The sequence below is a fragment of the Podarcis pityusensis genome, assembly GCF_964106645.2.
Source record: "Podarcis pityusensis genome assembly, chromosome: 3".
NCBI classification, from domain to species: domain Eukaryota; kingdom Metazoa; phylum Chordata; class Lepidosauria; order Squamata; family Lacertidae; genus Podarcis; species Podarcis pityusensis.
Genome location: NC_138026.1, coordinates 79,789,385 through 79,811,721, shown reverse-complemented (window position 1 = coordinate 79,811,721; position 22,337 = coordinate 79,789,385). Strand labels below are relative to the sequence as shown.

Genomic DNA, 22,337 nt, shown 5'->3' with positions numbered 1-22,337 from the left:
TGTTCTTAAGTGGAATCAGTTGCCATCTTCATGCACCACTTTAACTTTCTCAGGTTGTTAAATTGTGAGCCTCAACTATAGTTTCCATTGGTGTTGCTTTTTTGGGGAAATTCCCTTAATTTGCAGAGGAAAATTATCAAACTTGTGAAAAGTAATTTTCATTTTTCATTGGTAAATGGTCTGATGCCCTAGAGTGATCTAATTTATCATGCTTATTTTTCTTGTATCTAATAAACAAAAGTAACAATTTCAGAACTGCCAGGCTTGCCTAATTTTTATGTGCAATTAAGATCCATTCATTTTTGCTAATGAACTTAGGAAATGCGAAAAGCTCAATGGAATTATTTCCACCCGTCATCACTGGTAGCGTTATGCAGTTCTTTGGGTGTGAAACAGAACCAAAAGCTTGCATTAATCCATTTGCTAATCACATTCTCCTAGTATGAGCTATGTGGCTCAGGGTTCCTTCAAAACTGATACAAATATCACAGATTTGGAGGGATCAGACTTTCCACTGCTCAGCTGGATAGGATATCACTATCTTTTGTTTAAAAATAGAAATGATTTTAATTCTAAACACTTTTGTGTAAACAAACAAACAAGCAAACAAACAAACTTGTTTTCTTAGGTAGTTTACATGTAGGTATCCTAAGGGCTTCTAATGTGTAGATTTTTTCTTTTAAGAGTCCCAGTGATTACATCTGCAGTTTTAAAATAAGCCTGTCTTTCTAGCTGTCAGATTATTTGATCATATACAATTGCAAACAACAGTGTAGTGGTAAATTAATCTTTGTAATGTACCATGCCAGAAATCAACCGGATTTCTTGCAGTAAAGTGTTAATTTGTTAAAATATTATCTCATTTTTCCTTTGACATATGTTTACTTAACTAGTCAACATGCATAGCAGTTAAGATACTTTAGGATTATCAGTTTGTGGTCAGGGATTGCATTCATGTCTGAAACATGATCTGAGCAATTGGCAATTCTTTTTTAAAAAATATTATTCATTCCACAACTGCAGTCTATTTTGTGTATAAAACTTCACTGTTTTCTGCAAATGGTGTGATGGAATACTTGTGATAGGGGATATATTGAACCCCACGGTATCTAGACTTTTGCTTCCTCTGGTGCCTCCTTCATCTGCCAACAGAGGCTATGAGGGGCGTTAGCAGCAGCCCAGTGAAGAAGCAGCAGCTTTGAGGGATGTAACATCTAGTTGACTCAGCAGGTTTCAGAAGTGAGTGGAAGTTGGAACATGGAAGAGATGGGGAAACATATTTACATATTTGACCAATCTTAGTAACTCTTATCTATTTCATAGTGTTTTAATTATTTTTTAATGTTATGTTGCCTTAAGAGGTCATGGCATAAGCACTACAAGTAAAATAAATAAATAAATTACTAATCATTCTGTGATAGGATTTAGAATTTGGCTGCTTAGGAAAATCTGGATTTCAAGCTTGTTCTGAAGTCTAATCCTGTTCCATTTCATGGAAAATACTGTTAACCTTTTCAGCAGAAATTTACTAAGAGTGTAGTTGCAATCCACAGGCTTGGCTAAGATTTCACATGTGTCCTTTCAGCTGTAGCCCTCAGGACACTTGATACGCAGTATATCCATAGTAAGCGTAGCTAATGTGATTTATAGATATGCATAGTTGAAGTTGCAATGGTACCTGCTCACCTCTAAACCTTGGTTTATCACCCCTCTTAAGGCTCCCAAACTATTTGAATTCCTTAACTTCTTCGGCTCATAGATATGCCTTTGTAAAGGCAAGATTCAACACCTTCCCATCGAACATGCTGAGAAATAGATTCTCCAATGGACAGATATCGCTCTTATGTGATTGTAATTGTGGGGCACCGGAATCGTTGCATCACATAATTTTTGACTGTGCTTTTCACTCATCGGCCAGGAGCAAGTTTCTTGCCCAATATCTAAAGGGAATTGCCGATGATACGAATGAAGCCAAACTGAGATATCTATTAAATGATGATGACCCCCTAAGATCACTCACGGTTGCCAGATTCTTGATCAGTGTCCTATCCCTAAAGAAGAGAAACGGACTCCTGTGTGGCTCGGAAAATCCCTTTAAACCAGGAGAGCCAGTGTGGTGTAGTGGTTAAGAGCGGTAGTCTCGTAATCTGGGGAACCGGGTTCGAGTCTCCACTCCTCCACATGCAGCTGCTGGGTGACCTTGGGCCAGTCACACTTCTTTGAAGTCTCCCAGCCCCACTCACCTCACAGAGTGTTTGTTGTGGGGGAGGAAGGGAAAGGAGAATGTTAGCCACTTTGAGACTCCTTAAAGGGAGTGAAAGGCGGGATATCAAATCCAAACTCTTCATCCAAACTCTTCTAAACCATGATCTATGTTTTAGGATGTAACTAGGTGAATCACCATTGATGTCTTCTATTGATTTGTGAGCAGATGGTGATGGTTATGTTACAAATTTATTGCAACGTATGATGTTGGTCTTTTGTTTTTGTTCTGCTTTGGTTCTTGTCTGTTTTTTGTAAGTTTTGACGGTTTTAAATTTGGAGGTTCAAGTACATTATGTTGGTATGGGAAACTGTCGTGTGACGGGCCAATGGCCGTAATAAAGATCAATCCAATAGTTGAAGTTGCGGTGCAGCTCATACTAGAATAGTTATAGTCCTCCTCTGGATTTGATACATGTTATGCAGCCTGGCATTTCTACTCCTCTTCTAACTACTTACAATATTAGTCTGCTTATATGGGAATGCAGAGACCTGGGGACTGAAAGGATTTTAGAATGTTGCCTAAGAGTCTGCTAGTTTTGATGCTGTGTGATTGTTTTCCATATGGCTAGCATAATTATTTGTCTGGTAGCATAGTTTGAGCAGCGGTTGGTGGGTGACATTGGTGGCGGACTTGTCTTTCCCCTTCCTCTCCTCTACTGTGTGCACCCCCAAAATCTGCTTGGAGTGTTAGCAGATTTTGGGGGCACATGTGGAACTGCATGGAGAAGAAGAAGAAAGAAGTGTCATTGTACAGGTGGATGTCAATTGTGCAGTCTAAGTGGAGATTTCATTCTCTTTAATATCTTTAGGCCTGGCATGCATTGTTAAATTGAAAGTAGTGTTTTATCTAAGTGTAGCTCATTGGCCCAGTTTGCATGCCACATTAAACCACAGTTAAAATAAGCTATGATTTAATGTGAAGAATCAGTGTGCTTCTGCCCATTGCTGAAATTTCAGGCACCTGTGTCAGGGAGGAAAGTACCCACAGTCTTGTTTGCTTGGGGAAACCCACATTCACATATGACAACAAGACAGACTCAGAGTTGTTTCCTCCCTGACATGGCAGCAGTTGGAATGGAGGAGCAGGGGCAAACTTTGATCTTTCAAATTTTAGTGGCACCCTCTGCAAGGCCAAAATTTGGCACCCCATGCATCTCACCTTCTGTTCTGCTCAATTCACTATGTCATAGTTGCAGTGCTCTGCAGCGGCCGCTATGCTCGGTGGCCAGTGTGGCGGAATCGGTCACACTGCCCTAAATCTGCCTCTGGGAGAAGGAATAAAACTTCCATGATTTCAGCAGCATGCACTAGCTTATTTTAATGCTGCTCTGAGCCCCAAGAAGGAAGGGCAGGATAAAAATTCATTAAACAAATAACTATTAATAGGAAATACAAGCATGTTGGCTTGCAAAATTCTTGAGGGAAATCCATATCCCAAACAACCACTTTAGAGGAGTAGAAAGGTTCTGCTTCCATTTGCCCGCACATGGTAATTGAGGCAGGGATTTTGGCCCCATGCAACTGCTCAGAGAAAATAATTTCTGAATGAATTTGTTTCTGTAATTTATACCTCTTTTTCTAACAAGTACTTTCAAGGCAGCACAACACGGTATCTGTGAAACACTGCTGTGACAGAAGCAAGTGCACACATGCCAACTCTTATTTAAGCTAATATTTGGAGTGGGGAAGGCAGGCAGATTCCCTTCCCCAAATGTAAGATTTTTAAAGAGATCCTTGTTTCCCAGGAACCCATTCTGGCTTTCTTCTTGCTGCATGTGCCCAGTGTGGTTCGATGCCGGAGATCCACTTTACTAAAGGGAGAGTAATACTGGAGACTGATTCCCCACCCCTCTACCCCAGAAGTTGAATGTATGAAATGCCTGCACAGTTTCAAGTAGCTCACAACTATTCATCAGCAAGAGAAACTCGCATATTAGGTTACTGCTAGGAAAGAAGTTCAAGTAAGGACATGAGCTTTGTAGCTCTTTTGGATGAGCAGCTCTAGAGAGACTTGAGAAACATTTCTTATTCTTGAATGTAGGAAATAGAACATTTCTTATTTGTATAAAATGTTTTCAATTTTAAAAGATACTATGGGATCAAATGATAGCATTACCTCTTCAGATCAATGTTATTTAAACTTGGAATCCAAAGTTAGTCTTTTTGAGATGCCTGAAAATAACATTGATATTGATTTATAGGCACTGATATAAGGGTTTCCTGATCTCTAATTTCCTTAAGAAAGGGATGCTTGTGGAATTCCCTCCCCACAGAAGTGTGGCTGTTACTTTCATTTACGGTTATTATTATTATTAATTAGATTTCTATGCTGCCCTTCAGCCAAGGGTCACAGGGCTGTTTACAATATGGTTTTCATTGTATGCTGCAGATGTACCTCTTTACTCTGCTGTTTGAAATTTGAGATCATTTCTATGTCCAGCATTAGAAACTCAGATATATAAGCTGGGCACCAAATAGCTCCTTAAACCAAGGTTACAGTTGCCAGAATGGAGTGTCTAGTTGCCATTTTGGGGCAAGACAGCATCATGTCTTACAAGAACAGCATAGGCAGGAGAGCTGCATGATGAGCTTTGGACACTGTTCTTATCATTTAGTCCTTATGCTTGCAGAGATAACATGGTTGCAGAGATAACATACCAACGCACTCAGGCCAAATATAGTTTTCTAATTTTGAATCATATGTTTTGCTGAAGGCTTTGCTCTGTATACATTTCTTAAACTTCAGAGTTCTTCCAGATCAAATAAAACCTAAATTGTTTTAAAGGTAACAGAACTTATTAGAAGTCAGATTTCACTATACAGTGGTACCTCGGGTTACATACACTTCAGGTTACAGACTCCGCTAAGCCAGAAATAGTACTTCGGGTTAAGAACTTTGCTTCAGGATGAGAACAAAAATCATGCGGCGGCAGCGGAAGGCTCCATTAGCTAAAGTGGTGCTTCAGGTTAAGAACAGTTTCAGGTTAAGAACGGACCTCCGTGTGGTGCGCATCCTGGGAGTGCGGTTGCGATGGACCCTTTCCCCAAATGGTACCCGGTGTGGTGCGCTCCCCCTCCCCTCGTCCATATGCCAGTGGAAGTATTACTGCACGAACAGAAACCCTTGCATGAGTGTGACAACTTCAGTGGATACAACTCATTGAAATTTATGTACTATTCTTTTGACTTTATTTAAGAATATGAAGTAACATAGGATGGGATTATAAAAGTTTGTAGAGAACACCATCCTTCTTTTCTGAACTCATGTATAGAACCCCTTTCTAATTCTCATGAGGTGATTCTAAATTTCTAGATGTATGAAAAAGATAAGATAGGCAAGGCAAATGAATTAATGGTTTAGTCTGCCAATGAAATTCTTTATGAATCTCTTGAACGTTTAAGACATGGCAGAAATGGCATGCTAGACCTCTATAAATATTGGCACTGTGGACTACTGCAAGGTAAATCTTGTCAGAAAAAATATGCCCAGTATGTTCACATAACTGGAATGCTGTGTTTGCATATTTTACTAGCTATTCAACCACAAAAGTCACTGAACATTCTGTGTGTTTCTTACACAGCACAGTTAAACTGGCCTGATTTTTTAAAAAAACATTGTCCTCTTTTGTTAATTAGATAATAGAGTACAATCCTAAACTCTGAGTGAGTTTAGGATTGTACTGTATTATCTAATTAACAAAAGAGGACTATGTGCTCTAGCATTCCATTGAACACAATGAATTTCCTTCTAAACAAGAATGCTTGTGACTATTTCCTTCTAAACAAGAATGCTTGTGACTATTGTTCTGTGCTCACTTACCTGTGAATAAACCCCATTGAAAGCACCAAGACTTAGGAAGCACACATAGGGTTGTCCAATTATTTGCTACAAATTATTAGTATTTCTGTGTTAAAATAATCATCCTTGTACTGGTTTACCTATGCATTAGAATAGGTTACAAAATGGTAAAGCTTGGTTGCTTTTTACTGGAATTACCAATTCAGTAATGACTCCTTTGAAGACTTCAGCTACCACCTGTAAAATCTCTGCAGCCCCCTCCTTCATGAGGTGGCGATAGTGCTTGTGCTTTTTCTTTGAAAAATACATAATGCTGAAAGAAGTGGTGAAGAGTGACACACTTTCCTACTTAAGCACCAAGTGTGCCTCAGATCAACAAAACAGTGGAAGAGGAAGTAGGGAAAGTGTTGTTCTTCATTTCGTCTTTCATCTCTGTATGGTTTTTAAACCTCAGAACAACACTTGAGCAAATGAGCAGAAAACTGGGAGAAAGGATAACTATCCGGATGGGGGACTGCAAAAGGAAAGTAGAATTGCTGGCAGGAAGCAGGAGGGGACTGGAAGTTGGGTACAGTGGCGTAGCATGCGGGGTGCAGGGGGGGCCGGCCGCACCAGGCGCAACATCTGGGGGGGGGGCGCTCGCACTCACAGCTCTCTGCCCCTACCTGGCTCACTCACTCTCTCTCACTGCAGTGCTGGCTGTGCGAATCCGAGCCGAGCCGCTGGGTCGCCGCCCACTGTGGAGGGGGTGGGTGCCAGGCGTGCGGTGCAGAGAGAGAGCGAGGGACTATCTGGGGGAGGGACAGTGCAGCGGCCGCCCAGCGCAGCGCTGAGCGCGGGAGAGAACCACACCAGACCAGACCAGGCAGCAGCAAGAAGAAGCTGGCAGCGGCGGCAGGTTAGGGGGCGCAAATTACTTGCCTTGCCCCGGGTTAGGGGACGCAAATTACTTGCCTTGCCCTGGGTGCTGACAACCCACGCTACGCCGCTGGTTGGGTGACACAGGAGTTGGGGAAGAGAGGCTGGAGTAAGAGAGAGGAAAGGAGAAAGTAGAATATGAAAACCAGCGTGCACTTTCTTTGGCACATGCATGCACACACAGGTTGGAGCCAGTAAAATGGATCCTCCTGAAAATGTGACATTTGTCTCTTGGTTGACTGAACAAAAAAATAAGAAACCTAGCATTTGCCAGTGCTGCCATGCCACAAAACCATATTTTGTTCTCATATTTTTTACATGAATATCTTCCAAAATCAAACATCACACTACAGAAGTAAGTTGTGAGTTTTCTTTGTGGCAGTTTTGTCAATTCAAGTGGATTCATTTTAATTTTCTTGGCGCTTTGAGTTTTTGGGGGTTTTTTTTACAATCAAGCAGTGTATAAATTTTATGAGGTATAAATATATTAAAATTATAGTTAGCATAACACACTGGTTCTGAACCAGTGTTTCAACTACGACAGTTTATTAAAATATGAATGCTTTAGGAGTAATGAGGTCTTTCATTGGTCAAAACAACTGACTTCACATGACACACAGTGAAGCTTAGTTTTTGCATTTATTTCTTTAGAAACAGTTTTGGCATTGTGAATTTGATTGAAAAGCTGTGGGTGTATTTGTAAATGAAAATACATCTTGGAAGCAAGTTTAAATCAGTGACCAATCAACTGTCAATACATTCAAGACGGTTAGTACAGTGGTGCCTCGCAAGACGAAATTAATCCGTTCTGCGAGTTTCTTCGTCTTGCGGATTTTTTCGTCTTGCGAAGCACGGATGCACCCTGGTACTGTATTATAATGGGATAGCGGGCAAAGCACAAAGCGGGTCGCTCCCCAGCAGGAGGAGTTTCCCCAGCCTGGAGGATCTGTTGCCGGGAAGAGGCAAAGACACCCCCTCCCACCTCCCCACGAAAACAGCCCCCCCTTCCTCTGTCGCCAAGCCTTGCCGTGTCTTCGCTCTGCCAAACCGCGTCCCACATCAAAGCCCCAGCCCGCTCCTCTCCCTCTCTCTCCACAAGGTGCCAAAGGAAGTTCGAGCCCAGGAACCGAGGGCGGACGCACGAAGCGCCCGGCGCGGACTCTCCCTTGCTCCCCCGTTACCTTGCGCCACGCCGCCGGGCTCCCCACAGTCTCGGCAGCTGCTCCCGGCTTCTTCCCACCCCCGCAAAGGCGCCTTCGCGGCGGCCCAAGTGCAGTGGATGCCTCCTCCTCCTCCTTTGTCCCGCCTCCTCCTGCCTTCGCACAGTTAGGGCAAAATGGAGCAGCCACGTGGGGAGGGGGAGAGAGAGAGAGAGAGAGAGAGGCAGAGGCGGTGGCGGCGCAGAGACCCAGCCAGATCCACTGGATCCCAGCCCACCTTCCTCCTCTGTGCCCTCTCCAGAAGAGGATCCCTCTGGAAAAGGTAGGTTGCTCCCTTGCTCGCTCCCTGCCAGCCCAGTTCCCGCTTCAAAAGGAAACAAACGTTTCGTCTTGCGAAGCAAGCCCATAGGGAAATTCGTCTTACGAAGCACCTCAAAAACAGCAAAACCCTTTCGTCTTGCGAGTTTTTCGTCTTCCGAGGCATTCGTCTTGCGGGGCACCACTGTAACAGGTTTGAGATTTGTTGTTTATGTTGCCAAGTTCAGCAAAAAGTAGCTTGATTTGTTTTTTTGTTTTTTTTTAAATAATATTTATTGAGATTTCAAAAAACAAAAAATACAAAAATTTCACAAAAAACAAAAAATAGAAAATACAAAAACTTACACACAATAAGAAAAAGATACAAAAGTGAAAAATAAAAATATGAGAAGGTGAAAAATACAGAAGAAAAATAATAGTAAAGAAGAAAAAAAAACATTAGACCTCCTCCTCCTCCCTTCCTTTGTATTCTAGTTATTAATTATCCCAGCAAATCCTTTCCATCTTCCTATTATAAAATAAACCTTAAAATTTAAAATTTAGATCTTAGCTTTACCAGCTTCTTATATTCATAATGTTCTTTCATAATTCTTTAATAGTTATTAATTATCCCAGCAAATCCTTTCCATCTTTCTATTATAAAATAAACCTTAAAATTTAAAATTTAGATCTTAACTTTACCAGCTTCTTATATTCATAATGTTCTTTCATAATTCTTTATACATCTTTACTAAAGCCAGGTAATTTCTTCCAACATTTTTCTATCATTCATTTTTCTATCATTCTAACATTCATCAACTTTATAAAACATTCTATTAGTTAAAAAAAAGATGAAAAAAGAGAAAAAAGCATATAAACAAGTCCAATCTTAATCCAACGTCCCTTCCTCCTGGTTTCGGGATTTGTCAGTCCTTATTCCTCAATCTAACCTTATATCCGAGGCCCTCAAGTCACTTCCATAGCCCTTCCGCAGCTTTTCTTCATATTTGTGGCTGTAGTCACTTGCTCGTAGTAGCTCCAACTTAATAGTGTTTTTAACCCTTCTCATCAATTCAGATCCTTTTCCCTGTTCATCGCTGCATTCCATGTAGTATTTAAGAACATACTTCAAGGGCCCTCCGAAGTTGTGGGCCCCCACAATTCCAAACATGTCGCAGCCTGTTACTGTATTTAAAAAGTCCAGATATCCCAGCATAGGGGGGTCAATCCAGCCCCCCATTTCCAAACCACACCAAACTTTCCCTTCCCATATCTGATTTTTTCCAAGTTCCATTATCAAATCCGAAGGATCAAGCTCCTGTTGAGACTGTTTTGTCAAGCCACACTCCTGATTTAATGCCACAAACCCCTGTTCTGTCAAAACACACTCCTGGTTTGAGTCCTGGATAGACTCCACATATATTCCCACAGTTTGATCAACGCCTTCCACTGCCAGTCTGAGATTTCCAGTCGACTTGGCCATCTGGTTCACCTTATCATGTAGTTCTTCCAGTAGAATATTTGTTTTATTGAGCAGGCAAACCACAACTTCTGAAAACATTGTTGCACTCTCCCACGATTCTTTGTAACAGCTGTCAAGTCCTTGGCATTAGTTACAGTTTCTAAGGCTCCCCCTAGGGAGAAAGCTTATATTTGTTTCTGGTACATTTCCATGTTACTTAAAATACTTTATCCATATATATTCCTTTAAAATGCGAAAGGGAACAGTAGAGTCACAAAAATTCTCTTCTTTTAACTATCTGTCACACACAGATACCTTGATTGGTTCACGTCAGTCCTGACTTCCCCGCTCCAGGATCAAGACGAAAATAACTTCCTTTTACTGCTTCAAATAGTCCAAAAAAAAATATTCCCAATTTGAAATGTTGGAATCCACTCTTTTAACAGCAATTTTCAAAGCTCTAGTATAAATTGTCTTTGCTTTGTTATATTTACAAAAGAACGGAAGGGTGACTTCCTGTTTAGCCCTTACCGCTCCGTACCAAATTCAATCGATTTTTTTTTTTTATAGTCCAATTCTGTCCTTTTCACTAGTCTTCATTTAATATCCCAATTTGTTCAAATTCTGGGTACTCACGGATATTTGTTTTAAAGTCCGAATTGTCCAGGAAAAAAGGCAGCGCTCTCCGGCAACAGCTACGCGGCTTCACTCCACAAAAGAAGCAGACGACTCGCAGCACAGCGCCTTCACTTCCCCGCTCTGTTCCGGAGCCCGTTGCCGGGCTCCTTTGCAGATTGGGGGGGCGCAAACAGTGCCCGCCGAGTCCCAGGGTCACAGGCTTCACCCGCCTGTGGTTTGAAGGGTCCCCGCTGCGCCGAAGCGGTTTTAGACCCGATTTCTGTGGAGCGGTCTCCCTCTGGATTAGAGGGATTCCGCCATTGCCGTTGGCGCCACCTCCGGAAGTCCTGATTTGTTTTTCTTCCAAGTAACAGACAGGAACAACATGTATGAAAGGGTTGATAGTTCCAATGTGAGCTTTTAATAACTATTTTAAGACAAAATGAAGAATAATAAATCCTATCTTACCTGCAGGGAGGCAACAATGCTGGGCATACTGTCGTAGTAGATTCTGTGGAATATGATTTCCATCTCTTACCCAGTGGTATCATCAATCCAAAAGTTACGGCTTTTATTGGTAAGTGGTATTTTTCAGAATATACTGTACCTCTACAGTTTAAAGTCTTTTTTGTAATTGTTATTTTATTGAAAATTTTTCAAATATAAAGCAGTAAGTGATACATAAAGAGAAAAAACAAAACGAAACACACAACTGTGTAAAGGGGGAAAAAAGCACATATGAATATATAGAATAATACCCTAACCCATACATTCTTTTATAAATTTGATATTATTATCCTAATACTAATGTAAATATTAATGGCCTACTACATTTTGTATAAATTTGTTCCAAATATTCTTGTATTTATCCAAGCAGAGTCTATGTCTGTAAGCAGTCTGTTCATAGGTTGCAAGTCTTATCATATTATCAATCCAGTTCATCTCTAGGAAATTTTACCATCAAGAAAGATGGTATAAAAAGGTTGACTATCCCTGGACTAGATTATCAGACTAAACTCTTCTGGATGTGACCCTGCCCTTCCAAGTAAGCAGGGGTGCCAACTTGAATAAAATACTGGGAGGAGGGCAAGGGTGTCAACTTTGGAGGGCAGCCCTCTCAAATATTTTATTGGGGGGGGGGCGAAGGAACCTTGTCCCCTAGTAGTTGGCTCCTATGCAAGTAAGTACCACTTCTTCAACCTTGCCTCTACTGGGAGCTTTGAGCCAAGTTAGGTCATGACAATATATGCCTGTTTACTTAGGTAAAGATGGAAACATTAAATGTAGCTGTTTTGCAGTGCACTCTATTCTCAAGAACTATACACTATTAAATATCTAGGCATCCTAATGCCAAAAGATATAACAGTTACACTTAATATAAATAAATTAATAAAAGAGGTTTATTCAGATATTAATAGATGGGAGTCATTGAATCTTACCCTTTGGGGTGGTGGGATACTGCCAGGGAGACAAAGTCCATCATTGCCCCCAAGCCGGCTGCCGGACGATTCATCGACCTCCCGTAGTCACGCAGTATCAGCAATTAGTGACATGAACTTCTGAGAAATAGCTTGCCACATTCCAGAGCTCATGCACACTCTATCAGCAGACAATGCACAGCCAAAGTCGCACTCAGGAGAGCATTATTTACAAGTTTATTCAGCGTTGATCAGAACACAGGAAAACATGACTGCCTGCTTTAGTGTCTACGACACAGAGAGATAAAACGAAAGCAACAGAAAACATAAACATCCTGTGAACAGGAAATACGCAGACTCTGTGACTCACAGCCTGCTCCCTTTTAAGGTGGAACGGAAATATCCTAACATCCTCCCCCTTTCCGTGTAACCTGTAGTACCTGTGGTTCAACCCAATTGCAACTTTTGTAAATAAACCTCAAGTTGTTCTCTGTTAACAACCTTAGACAACAGATCAGCAGGAATTTCATTTCCTGCCATGTAGGACACCTGAATGAGTCCTTTCTCAATGCACTCTCTTGCACGATGTAGCTTAATCTGCAAGTACTTGGTTCTTTGCTTGCAACTCTCTGAGTTCAGCAAAGCCAAACAGGATCTATTGTCTTGATACACTTGTACAGGACATTTCACAGAAACTCTGATGTCCTTAAACAGTTGCTTCAACCATTCACAATCCATGAGTGAAAATGACAGAGCATTGAGTTCTGCTTCACAGGAACTTAGGCTCACTGTCGTCTGCTTCTTGCACAGCCAGTCAAACATACAGTGGTTGTACATGTAGCATACTCCAGAAGTGCTTGTACCATCCGTGGTGTCTCTTCCAAGACTTGCATCTGCAAAGATTTCAAGACCTCCAGTCTTCTGACTGGTGAACCTCAGCCTGTAGTGCAAAGTCCCTTTCAAATAGCGGGCTATGCGCTTCAGAGCTTTCCAATCCTGAACAGTAGGATTGTTGGCATGTCTGCTAAGCAGGTTACAGCTTACAGCTATGTCAGGTCTTGAGCATCTAGCAATGAAATTCAACTTGCCTAGAATGCATCTGTACAGCGTTGTGTCAGAAAACGCTTCAGCAGTACTGTCTACCTGGTAACTTGTCACCATCGGTGTGTCTGCTGGGTTTGCATCAACCAAATTCAACCTGGTTAATACATCAGCAATTTTCTGTGTTTGGTGTACCAGAAAATTACCTGCTTGGTCCCTCTCCACCTGCAGAGAAAGATAGTTGGATACCTCACCAAGATCCTTCATGTCAAAGTGCTCCTTCAGCTGAGCTAGGGTGCTTTGGTACAAAGCCTGATTCTTCCAAAACATCAGAAGATCATCAACAAAACATAAACAATACAGTTTGTTTTGCCCCTCCTCCTTGACAAACACACATGGATCAGCTTTGCCCTGGTGAAAACCTAGAGAAAGCAACGTCTCAGTGAGTTTCGTGTTCCAACACCTGGCACTCTGCTTGAGACCATATAAGGATTTCCGCAGTTTACAGACCATTCCCTTCTGTATCTGCATCCCGTCAGGTGGAAGCATAAACAGCTCCTCCCCCAGAATCCCGTACAAAAAAGCTGTATTAATGTCATGATGGGAAACATGCAGTTTCTCCTCTGTAGCTATCTTGAGCATCAGCTGAATGCTCTCATAGTTGACGGTGGGTGAGTAGGTCTCGTGGTAATCCTGTCCTGGTACCTGTGAAAAACCTCTGGCAACCAGTCTGGCTTTGTGTCTGACAACCTTGCCATTCTGGTCTGTCTTGGCCTTGAAGACCCATTTGCTGCCAACCAGTCTCATTCCTGGGACTACTGGTACCAACTCCCAAGTTTGGTTCCTGTTCAAGGAATCAACTTCAGCCTTCATGGCATTAAGCCAAGGCTCAGCATCTTTAGAGGTTAACTCCTGAACCTCTTTGAAGCTTGAAGGTTCCCACACCTTCTCTGAGCTACTAAGAACAGCAGTTGCCGTCTTAGCAAACTCATCAGCAAATCTCTTTGGAGGTCTGCCCTTTGTGGCTCTTTCAGATCTGCGTACTAGACGCAAGTCTTCTGGACTCATCTCCTCCTTCTTAGGAGAAAAGTGACCAATGGTGAACAGTGGTTCTTCCAGTTCATTGTCAGACGCATCAGATGGTCTGACTGAGGCCTTTGCGCTCTTGTAGTCTGCTGTGTCATCACTGTCACTGACACCAGCAGCAGCGCCGCCCACTGAACTGGAATCCGAACTCTGATCATCATCGTCATCATCATCCTCAGCAGCTTCCTCAGCTTTAGCTGCTTCTTTGACATCACCTTCATCCTCCTCTGGGTAACTCTGGAAAATTCCCACATTTTCCCCCCACTTAGGATTGTACTCAACACTCTTTGTGAACTTAATAGATTTAGAGTCAGTCATCCATACCCTGTACGCACCTTTTTCGTACCCCATGAACAAACCATGTGGCCCACGCTTCCCAAGCTTGTTGCTCTGTGGGGTGTGTACCCACATGTCAGAACCAAAGATTCTCATGTGCTTGATGTTGGGTTTCTTACCAAACATCTTCTCATAGGGGGTACAACCAATAGGTGATGACAATCTGCGATTAAAAGTGTAAACAAAATTCGACAGAGCCTCCCCCCAAAACTTATCAGGGAGATTGGCATCATGCAACAATGTTTTCATCCCTTGCAGCAACGTTTGATTTGCTCGCTCCGCAAGTCCATTCATCCATGGCGATCTAGGCGTTGACAAGTCATGCTGGATTCCCTTCTCAGTCAGAAAAGCTTCAAACTGCTGAGAAGTGAACTCCCCGCCCCGATCAGTAAAGAGACAGCCAATACGTTTTCCATGAACATTCTCCAACCAAGCACAGAATGCCTTGAACTTAGGAAACGCTTGCGATTTCTGCTCGAGCATAAACACATGAATGTACCTGGAAAAAGAATCAATTAGAACCATGAAGTACCTTGCTCCTCCCAAAGAGGGCGTAAGAGGACCAACCAGGTCTGCGTGCACTAGCTGGTAGGGCTTGGAAGCCTGCCTGCTAGACTCCTTGCCTTTTGGAGCAACCTTCACCTTGTTCTCTGCACAAGATACACATTTCATGTGAAACTTACAGGGTTTGATGTTCAAACCCTCAACCATCTCTGGCATCTTGGCCAGTGCCTTCCAAGAGAGGTGACAAAACCTCCTGTGTGCATCATGAATGCATCCTGCATGAAGAACTTTGTTAGTTTGTGCAACACAACAAGAATCAACATTAGACATAGCAACCGCATTGTCATCATAAGTTATACAGAACAATCCATCTATAAACTTTGCATGCAAAATGTCCTCTTTGCCTTTTCTGATGACACAGACACTCCTCTTGAAGGAAATCTCAAAACCACGCCCAGTCAGCTGTGGGACACTGAGCAAATTGTCTGCAGCGCCTGGAACATACAGTACATCTTTGATGGTCGTGTGCAGACTTGCCAGTTTCACAGTCCCTTCTCCTGCAATTCGTAACGTCTTTCCGTCAGCCAGGTGGATCTCACCTTCTTGAGGTTTGAAGGAGATAAAGAGATGGCGGTCCTTTGAGACATGGCGGGTACACCCCGAATCAATAACAAACCTGGCCTTGGCCTTTGGAGCAGTCTTTCTGGCAAGCATAACCTTGTTTTCCACCGGCGTGGGCTTTTGCAGCTTCCCCCCCTGCTCCTGGCCATCAGACTTGCCTTTAGCCTTTGGTGAAGCTGTGCCAGCAAACAAAGCCTTGTTTTCCACCGGCGTGGGCTTTTGCAGCTTGCCCCCCTGCTCCTGGCCATCAGACTTGCCTTTAGCCTTTGGTGAAGCTGTGCCAGCAAACAAAGCCTTGTTTTTCTCTGGCGTGGGCTCTTCACCCTCCCTCTGCTTCTGGCCATCTGCCTCTGTTTACCTTTGCCCTTCCGGCCTCTGCAAAGGCGATGACCTTGGCTCCCATGAGAAACAGAGCTCTCAGCTGCCGACTCCTTGGCTCCCCCTGGAGGCTGGAATGCTGCCTTGGATGACGTGACAGTCAGCTCCCCCTGCAGCTTGCAACCGGTGCCCTCGGCATCCCTGCATTCACTCGCATTCTGGGAAACAGCCAGGACCTCCGATGCAGTCAAACTCTGGGCTGGGATGACTGGCAAATGGGCTATCTTCAAAGCATTCCACATCTTACGTGCAGTCACGTTGCCAGCTAACGTTTTAATTTCCTCCAGAGAGACGGACAAGACTATTATGTCAATGGCCCTCGAATTCTGGGCTCTCCATCTATCTGTCAGAGGAACTGGAGGGGCTTCAGACACAGTATGCCACATTCCAAACTGTCGAAGCAAGCTCTCACACCACACAGCCCAGGTCCCATAATTGTGCCGATTTAACTTTGGGCACTCAGCAGCCTCAGAAGCTTGGAAAAACTCCATTCCAGCTTTTTATTTGAGCCGTGAGCCTTTATTCCTTCAAAAAGTTCTTATCTCGGCAGCCCATAAATCACGAAGCTTGCTTGGCGCAGCTCCCAGACCAATTAGGCCAGCCGGACATCTGAAGCCCTTGCCGTGGCGAACAGAAAAGCCTTATTTTCCTTCGCTTTTCCCACATACCTCAACGCAGTCTGTCGCAGTCTTACTCTCCTGTAAGTGCCGTGAATCTGGGCCCATAACCTGTTGTTGGGATACTGCCAGGGAGACAAAGTCCATCATGGCCCCCAAGCCGGCTGCCAGACGATCCATCGACCTCCCGTAGTCACGCAGTATCAGCAATTAGTGACATGAACTTCTGAGAAATAGCTTGCCACATTCCAGAGCTCATGCACACTCTATCAGCAGACAATGCACAGCCAAAGTCGCACTCAGGAGAGCATTATTTACAAGTTTATTCAGCGTTGATCAGAACACAGGAAAACATGACTGCCTGCTTTAGTGTCTACGACACAGAGAGAGAAAACGAAAGCAACAGAAAACATAAACATCCTGTGAACAGGAAATACGCAGACTCTGTGACTCACAGCCTGCTCCCTTTTAAGGTGGAACGGAAATATCCTAACATGGGGAGGGTGAATGCTCTCAAAATGAATATTATTCCCAGATTAATTTATATTTTGAGAGGACTTCCAGCTTTTATATCAGGATCATATTTCCAAAAGATAAACTCCCAGTTTAGGAAATGCCTTTGGGGCTCTACAACACCAATGGTTTGAATCTCCATGATGGTGGTGAGCTCTTGTTGCTCTGTCCCAGCTGCTGCCAACCTAACAGTCTGAAAGCACATCAGTGCAAGTAGATAAATAGGTACCGTTGCAGTGGGAAGGTACCGTATTTTTCGCCCTATAGGACGCACTTTTCCCCCTCCAAAAATGAAGGGGAAACGTGTGTGCGTCCTATGGGGCGAATGCAGGCTCCTTGGCTTCAGCGATAGCAACACGAAGCCTCTGAAGCCTGCGCTCCGGAGGCTTTGCGTTGCTTCCGCTGAAGCGAGTCTGCTCTTTGAGGGTGGCGGTGGGGGAAAGTAGTGCTTCCCCCATCGCCAGCCCAGAGGATGGGGGGCAGCGGGAAGGCGCACAACGCCTTCCCGCTACTCTCCAACCCGTCTTTGAGGCTGGCGGTGGGGGAAAGCAGTGCTTCCCCCCATCGCCAGCCCCACAAGCTGGGTCGAAAAGCCCGCAGGAGCAGCACGCTCTTTAAAGGGTGCACGGCTTCTGCAGGCTTTTCTATGGGGCTTTTCCCCAAGGAGGGAGAAGGGACTGACTGGCTGAGTCAGTCCCTTCTCCCTCCTGTGGGCTTTTGCGGGAGATGGGGGAATTCCCCCACCTCCCGCAAAAGCACCCAGAAGCCGTGCACTCTTTAAGGGCTGCGCGGCTTCTGCGGGCTTTTCTTTAAAGAGTGCGCCGCTATTGGGGGCTTTTCCCTGAGGAGGGACAAGGGACTGACTGGCCGTTTCAGTCCCTTCTCCCTCCTGGTCGAAAGGCTGCAGGAGTCGTGTGCGGCTCCTGTGGGCTTTCGCGGGAGGTGGGGGAATTCCGCCACCTCCCGCAAAAGCAGGGAGAAGGTCTTGGAGTAGCGCACAGGCTGTGTGCAGCCTGTCCGCTGCTCCCAGAGCTGCGGGGGGGGGGTCATATTTTTTTCCTTGATGCCCCCCCCTGAAAACTAGGTGCGTCCTATGGGCCGGTGCGCCTTATAGGGCGAAAAATACGGTAAATGGTGTTTCCATGTGCTCTGGCACTCATCATGGTGTCCCGTTGCGCCAGAAGCAGTTTAGTTATGTTGGTCACATGACCCGGAAAGTTGTCTGTGAACAAACACCAGCTTCCTTGGCCTGAAAAGCGAGATGAGCACTGCACCCCATAGTTACATTTGACTGAACTTAACCATCCAGGGGTCCTTTTTACCTTTAGTGGAAAGCACTAATGCTTGTATAGTGTGGGGCACATGACTCTAATCTACACCAGCCCTCTGTGCCCCTTTTCCCTGATCCCTGCCCCCTGCCCTACTACCCAAATATTGGGTGCTTTCAGTGCCTTATACATGTTACAGTGGTACCTCGGGTTAAGAACTTAATTTGTTCCAGAGGTCCGTTCTTAACCTTAACGGTTCTTAACCTGAGGCGTGCTTTTGCTAATGGGGCCTCCTGCTGCCGCTGCACTGCCGGCATGTGATTTCCGTTCTTATCCTGGGGCAAAGTTCTTAACCTGGAGCAACCACTTCCTGGTTAGCGGAGTTTGTAACCCAAAGCATCTGTAACCCAAAGTGTCTGTAACCTAAGGTACCACTGTATAAAGTCACCCTTGGATTGAAGCCCTAGACCAGGGGTCAGCAAACTTTTTCAGCAGGGGGCTGGTCTACTGTCCCTTAGACCATGTGGGGAGCTGAACTATATTTTGTAAAAATAAAATAAATGAATGAATTCCTTTGCCCCACAAATAACCCAGAGATGCATTTTAAATAAAAGGACAAATTCTACTCATGTAAAAACACGCTGATTCCCGGACCGACCGTGGGCCGGATTTAGAAGGCGATTGGGCCGGATCCAGCCCCCGGGCCTTAGTCTGCCTGCAATCCCCTAGACTTTAACTGAAAAGTAAGTAATATAAGAGTCCGTATTTATCGCCCTATAGGACGCACTTTTTCCCCTCCAAAAATGAAGGGGAAATCTGTGTGCGTCCTATGGGGCGAATGCAGGTTTTCGCTGAAGCTTGGAGAGTGAGAGGGGTCGGTGCGCACCGACCCCTCTCGCTCTCCAGGCTTCAGGAAGCTATCAGCAAGCCTGGGGAGCCCTCGGGAGTTCCCGCAGGGCTCCCTAGGCTGCGGATAGCAGCCTGCTGCACGGAGCACGGGGAGCGCTGAAGCAGATCGCCCCACACTTTGGGCAGACATCGGGCAGCCCCACAAGCTCGGGGGACAGCGGGGAGGCGGAGCGCTGCCATCCCGCTGTTCCCCGACCTGGTTTGGATTCCCCAATCTGGTTTTGGGGGGGAAATAAAGGAAATTTTCCCCCTTTATTCCCCCCCCCAAAAAAACTAGGTGCGTTCTATGGGCTGGTGTGTCCTACGGGGCCAAAAATACGGTATATTTTAGTATTTAAATGCTTTTCCTTTTTGTAAAGTCAAAACTGGGGTTTTTGAGACTTTTAACCTTCTTGTATTACTCATTGATCACTCCCTTTTTGTGCATTCCCCAGGAAATGGTGTGGTAATTCACTTGCCAGGATTGTTTGAAGAAGCAGAGAAAAATGTTAAAAAAGGAAAAGGTAAGAGCAGCTTTCTAAGGTATCGTAGGGAGATGGTGAGGATTCTCTTGCATTGGTATATAGCAGAACTTGGTAATTGCCAATGTGTTTTTGCTCCTGAGTTGCCTGATGGTATCCACTTGGTTCATTGAGGGGGAAAGTAACCAATTCTCAAATATTTATTTCTTTTGTTCAGAATTCCCCCTCCCATTTAATTCTATTTAACACCTTAAAGTAAGTGGTATATGACATAGAACACTTCAAAATACAAATACACGCTGTATATAATTTTAAAATTTTCAGTGGCCAAGAATGTTGGATTAGTGTTCAGATTATCTAAATGCACCACTTTTTTTTAAAGCCACATGATGAAATAGACTTTAAATGGAAGAAGTAATATTAAATAAATATCTAGTGTTTTTATTGCGAGTTAGAGTGTTCATAAGCCTGTGTTTTATATAGATCCATTTTCAAGATATTGTATGTTTGAGACAAATAGCAATGACTGAAATTTGTTTGGTTTTTCCAAGATACATTGAGTTAGTTTTGTGATATTTTCTAAACTGTCTCTTCATTCAACTGATCACATTAGGCTGTAATCCTTTGCACACTTACTTGGGAGTAAGTACCACCAAAGACAGTGGAGTTTTCTTCTCTTTAAAAATGCATAGAATTTTGTTGTTGGCCATTAAAAGTAACTGATTTCTAAATGTGTTTCCCCCCCCATAATATTTCTTTTGTTGCTTTTCAAAGGATTGGAAGGTTGGGAAAAAAGATTAATTATATCTGACAGAGCTCATATTGGTAAGTAAAAAATATTGAAATATATTAAATGATTCAAAGTATTTTTTAATCTCTAGCTCTGATTTGTTTTTCATTTGTAAATATCTAGCAGTAATATAGGTTAGAATACAAGGGCTGTGTGGGAATGTTCCATGCACATAGTGGGGCCTTTTGTTGTGCCCACTTCAAATGTAGACTCCCCCCTACATTATTCAACAACAGCTATTGAGAGAACAGCCTCCCAACACAGCAGGCAGGGTTCTAAAGCTAGCTTTCTGGTATCAAATACTGCATTGGCTATCAAAGTGGAAATCAAACTCTTAAACAAGAGGTGTTTTCTATCTAAACTGGTAATTGTTTTATAGTAAATGTGTTCTTCCACAAATGAATGTTTATGTCAAGAATTCGTCAAGATGAATGGTTGGAGGATCATCTTATTTATTGCCTTATGTATAAATAAATGTGCAGTTTGAAAGCACACCAAAGTGCAAGTAGATAAATAGGCACCACTCCTGCGGGAAGGTAAATGGCGTTTCCGTGTGCTGCTCTGGTTCGCCAGAAGCAGCTTAGTCATGCTGGCCACATGACCCGGAAGCTGTACGCCGGCTCCCTCGGCCAATAAAGTGAGGTGAGCTATACTGCATACTAATGCAATTTATACCAGGGGTGACCAAATGGCAACATGAGCAACATCTAGCCCATAGCGTATCTTTATCCGTCTACCTTTTTGGTGTCCCATCAAACAAGAAATGCAAGGGAGGAAATATCTTGGCTTTCTCTTCTGCACATAAAATGATTTCTACTGCAAGCATCAAAGGTATAGCAAACTCATAACAGATGAAGATGGTGGACATTTCCCCAATCTATCCAGTTAAGCTGATCAGGAGACAAGAAAACATTGTGTTACCCTTGGATTGTCCCCTCCTTTGCGGCAAAGCACCAATGAATAACATGATTCTTAAGTAGTTTCTCAGGAACAATTCCCCCCTCCCTGCCTTAAAACACTAGCAGCTGCTGTTGTATCACAGGGATTAACCAATTTAAACAAAGATTGTTAAGCAGTGTAATCAAAGTTACCTAATATTGATAAGAAGCAGGGTATGTTAAAACCAGCCTTTTCACTTTAATGTTTGAAATGTGTTTCCACTTCAGATAATTGTGTGTTTATGGCTCCTTTCAACACATGCGGCCATTGACAAACCAAGTCCACCCTTTTGGTGTATTTCTTTGCTGCCTTTGTCAGTCTTAGAATATCGTTGCTGATTAGTGTAAACCCCGCCCCCCCCCCCGCATTATTGGGATAACAAGATGCATTCTATGTATTCTATTCAGCCTCTATAACTTCTGCAATATAAGAGAATTTTAAGATGCCTCAAATGTCAGTAGCCCTGGAGAAATGCAAATGTTTTTGAACAGAAAAGGTTTGACTGACATCTCTTGAGTTGTAGCATACTGTAGTGCTTTGTTTGCATACTTTGTTTGCCTTGATTTTTGTCTTCACAAATTGAAGTGCTTTTTCTAAAATATTATTTTACTAAACAGCTGTATTTTCTCCAGGTGCTTGTTACTTAAAGTTTATATATCTAGTGCAAATGATGATTTCCAAAATACTTTGGCATACATTAATGAGAAATAATAGCTTACTTTAGTTTGGTACTTAATGCAGGTATTAATACAACAGAGTTCATTTTGTACCCTTCAAATTCCTAGTATTTGACTTCCATCAAGCTGCTGATGGCATCCAGGAGCAACAAAGACAAGAGCAAGCAGGAAAGAAGTATGTTATGTGTTGTCAAATGTCTTAATTGTAAATACTGGAAGAAATTTTCAGTGACAGGGAGGGCATTTCAGCCAGTGCACTT

At 43.4% G+C, this 22,337-nt stretch overlaps 1 protein-coding gene across 2 annotated transcripts in view; it reads left to right on the top strand.

Moving 5' to 3' along the window:
* The window catches only part of ADSS2 (adenylosuccinate synthase 2), a 39,972-nt gene that overhangs the window by 7,440 nt on the left and 10,195 nt on the right, over positions 1-22,337 (top strand). For both annotated transcript variants that reach the window (XM_080997773.1, XM_080997772.1), the window contains exons 2-5: positions 10,994-11,096; positions 19,645-19,713; positions 20,446-20,496; positions 22,186-22,252. In XM_080997773.1, coding sequence (XP_080853899.1) covers positions 10,994-11,096; positions 19,645-19,713; positions 20,446-20,496; positions 22,186-22,252 — 290 coding nt within the window. The remainder of the gene's footprint in view (positions 1-10,993; positions 11,097-19,644; positions 19,714-20,445; positions 20,497-22,185; positions 22,253-22,337) is intronic.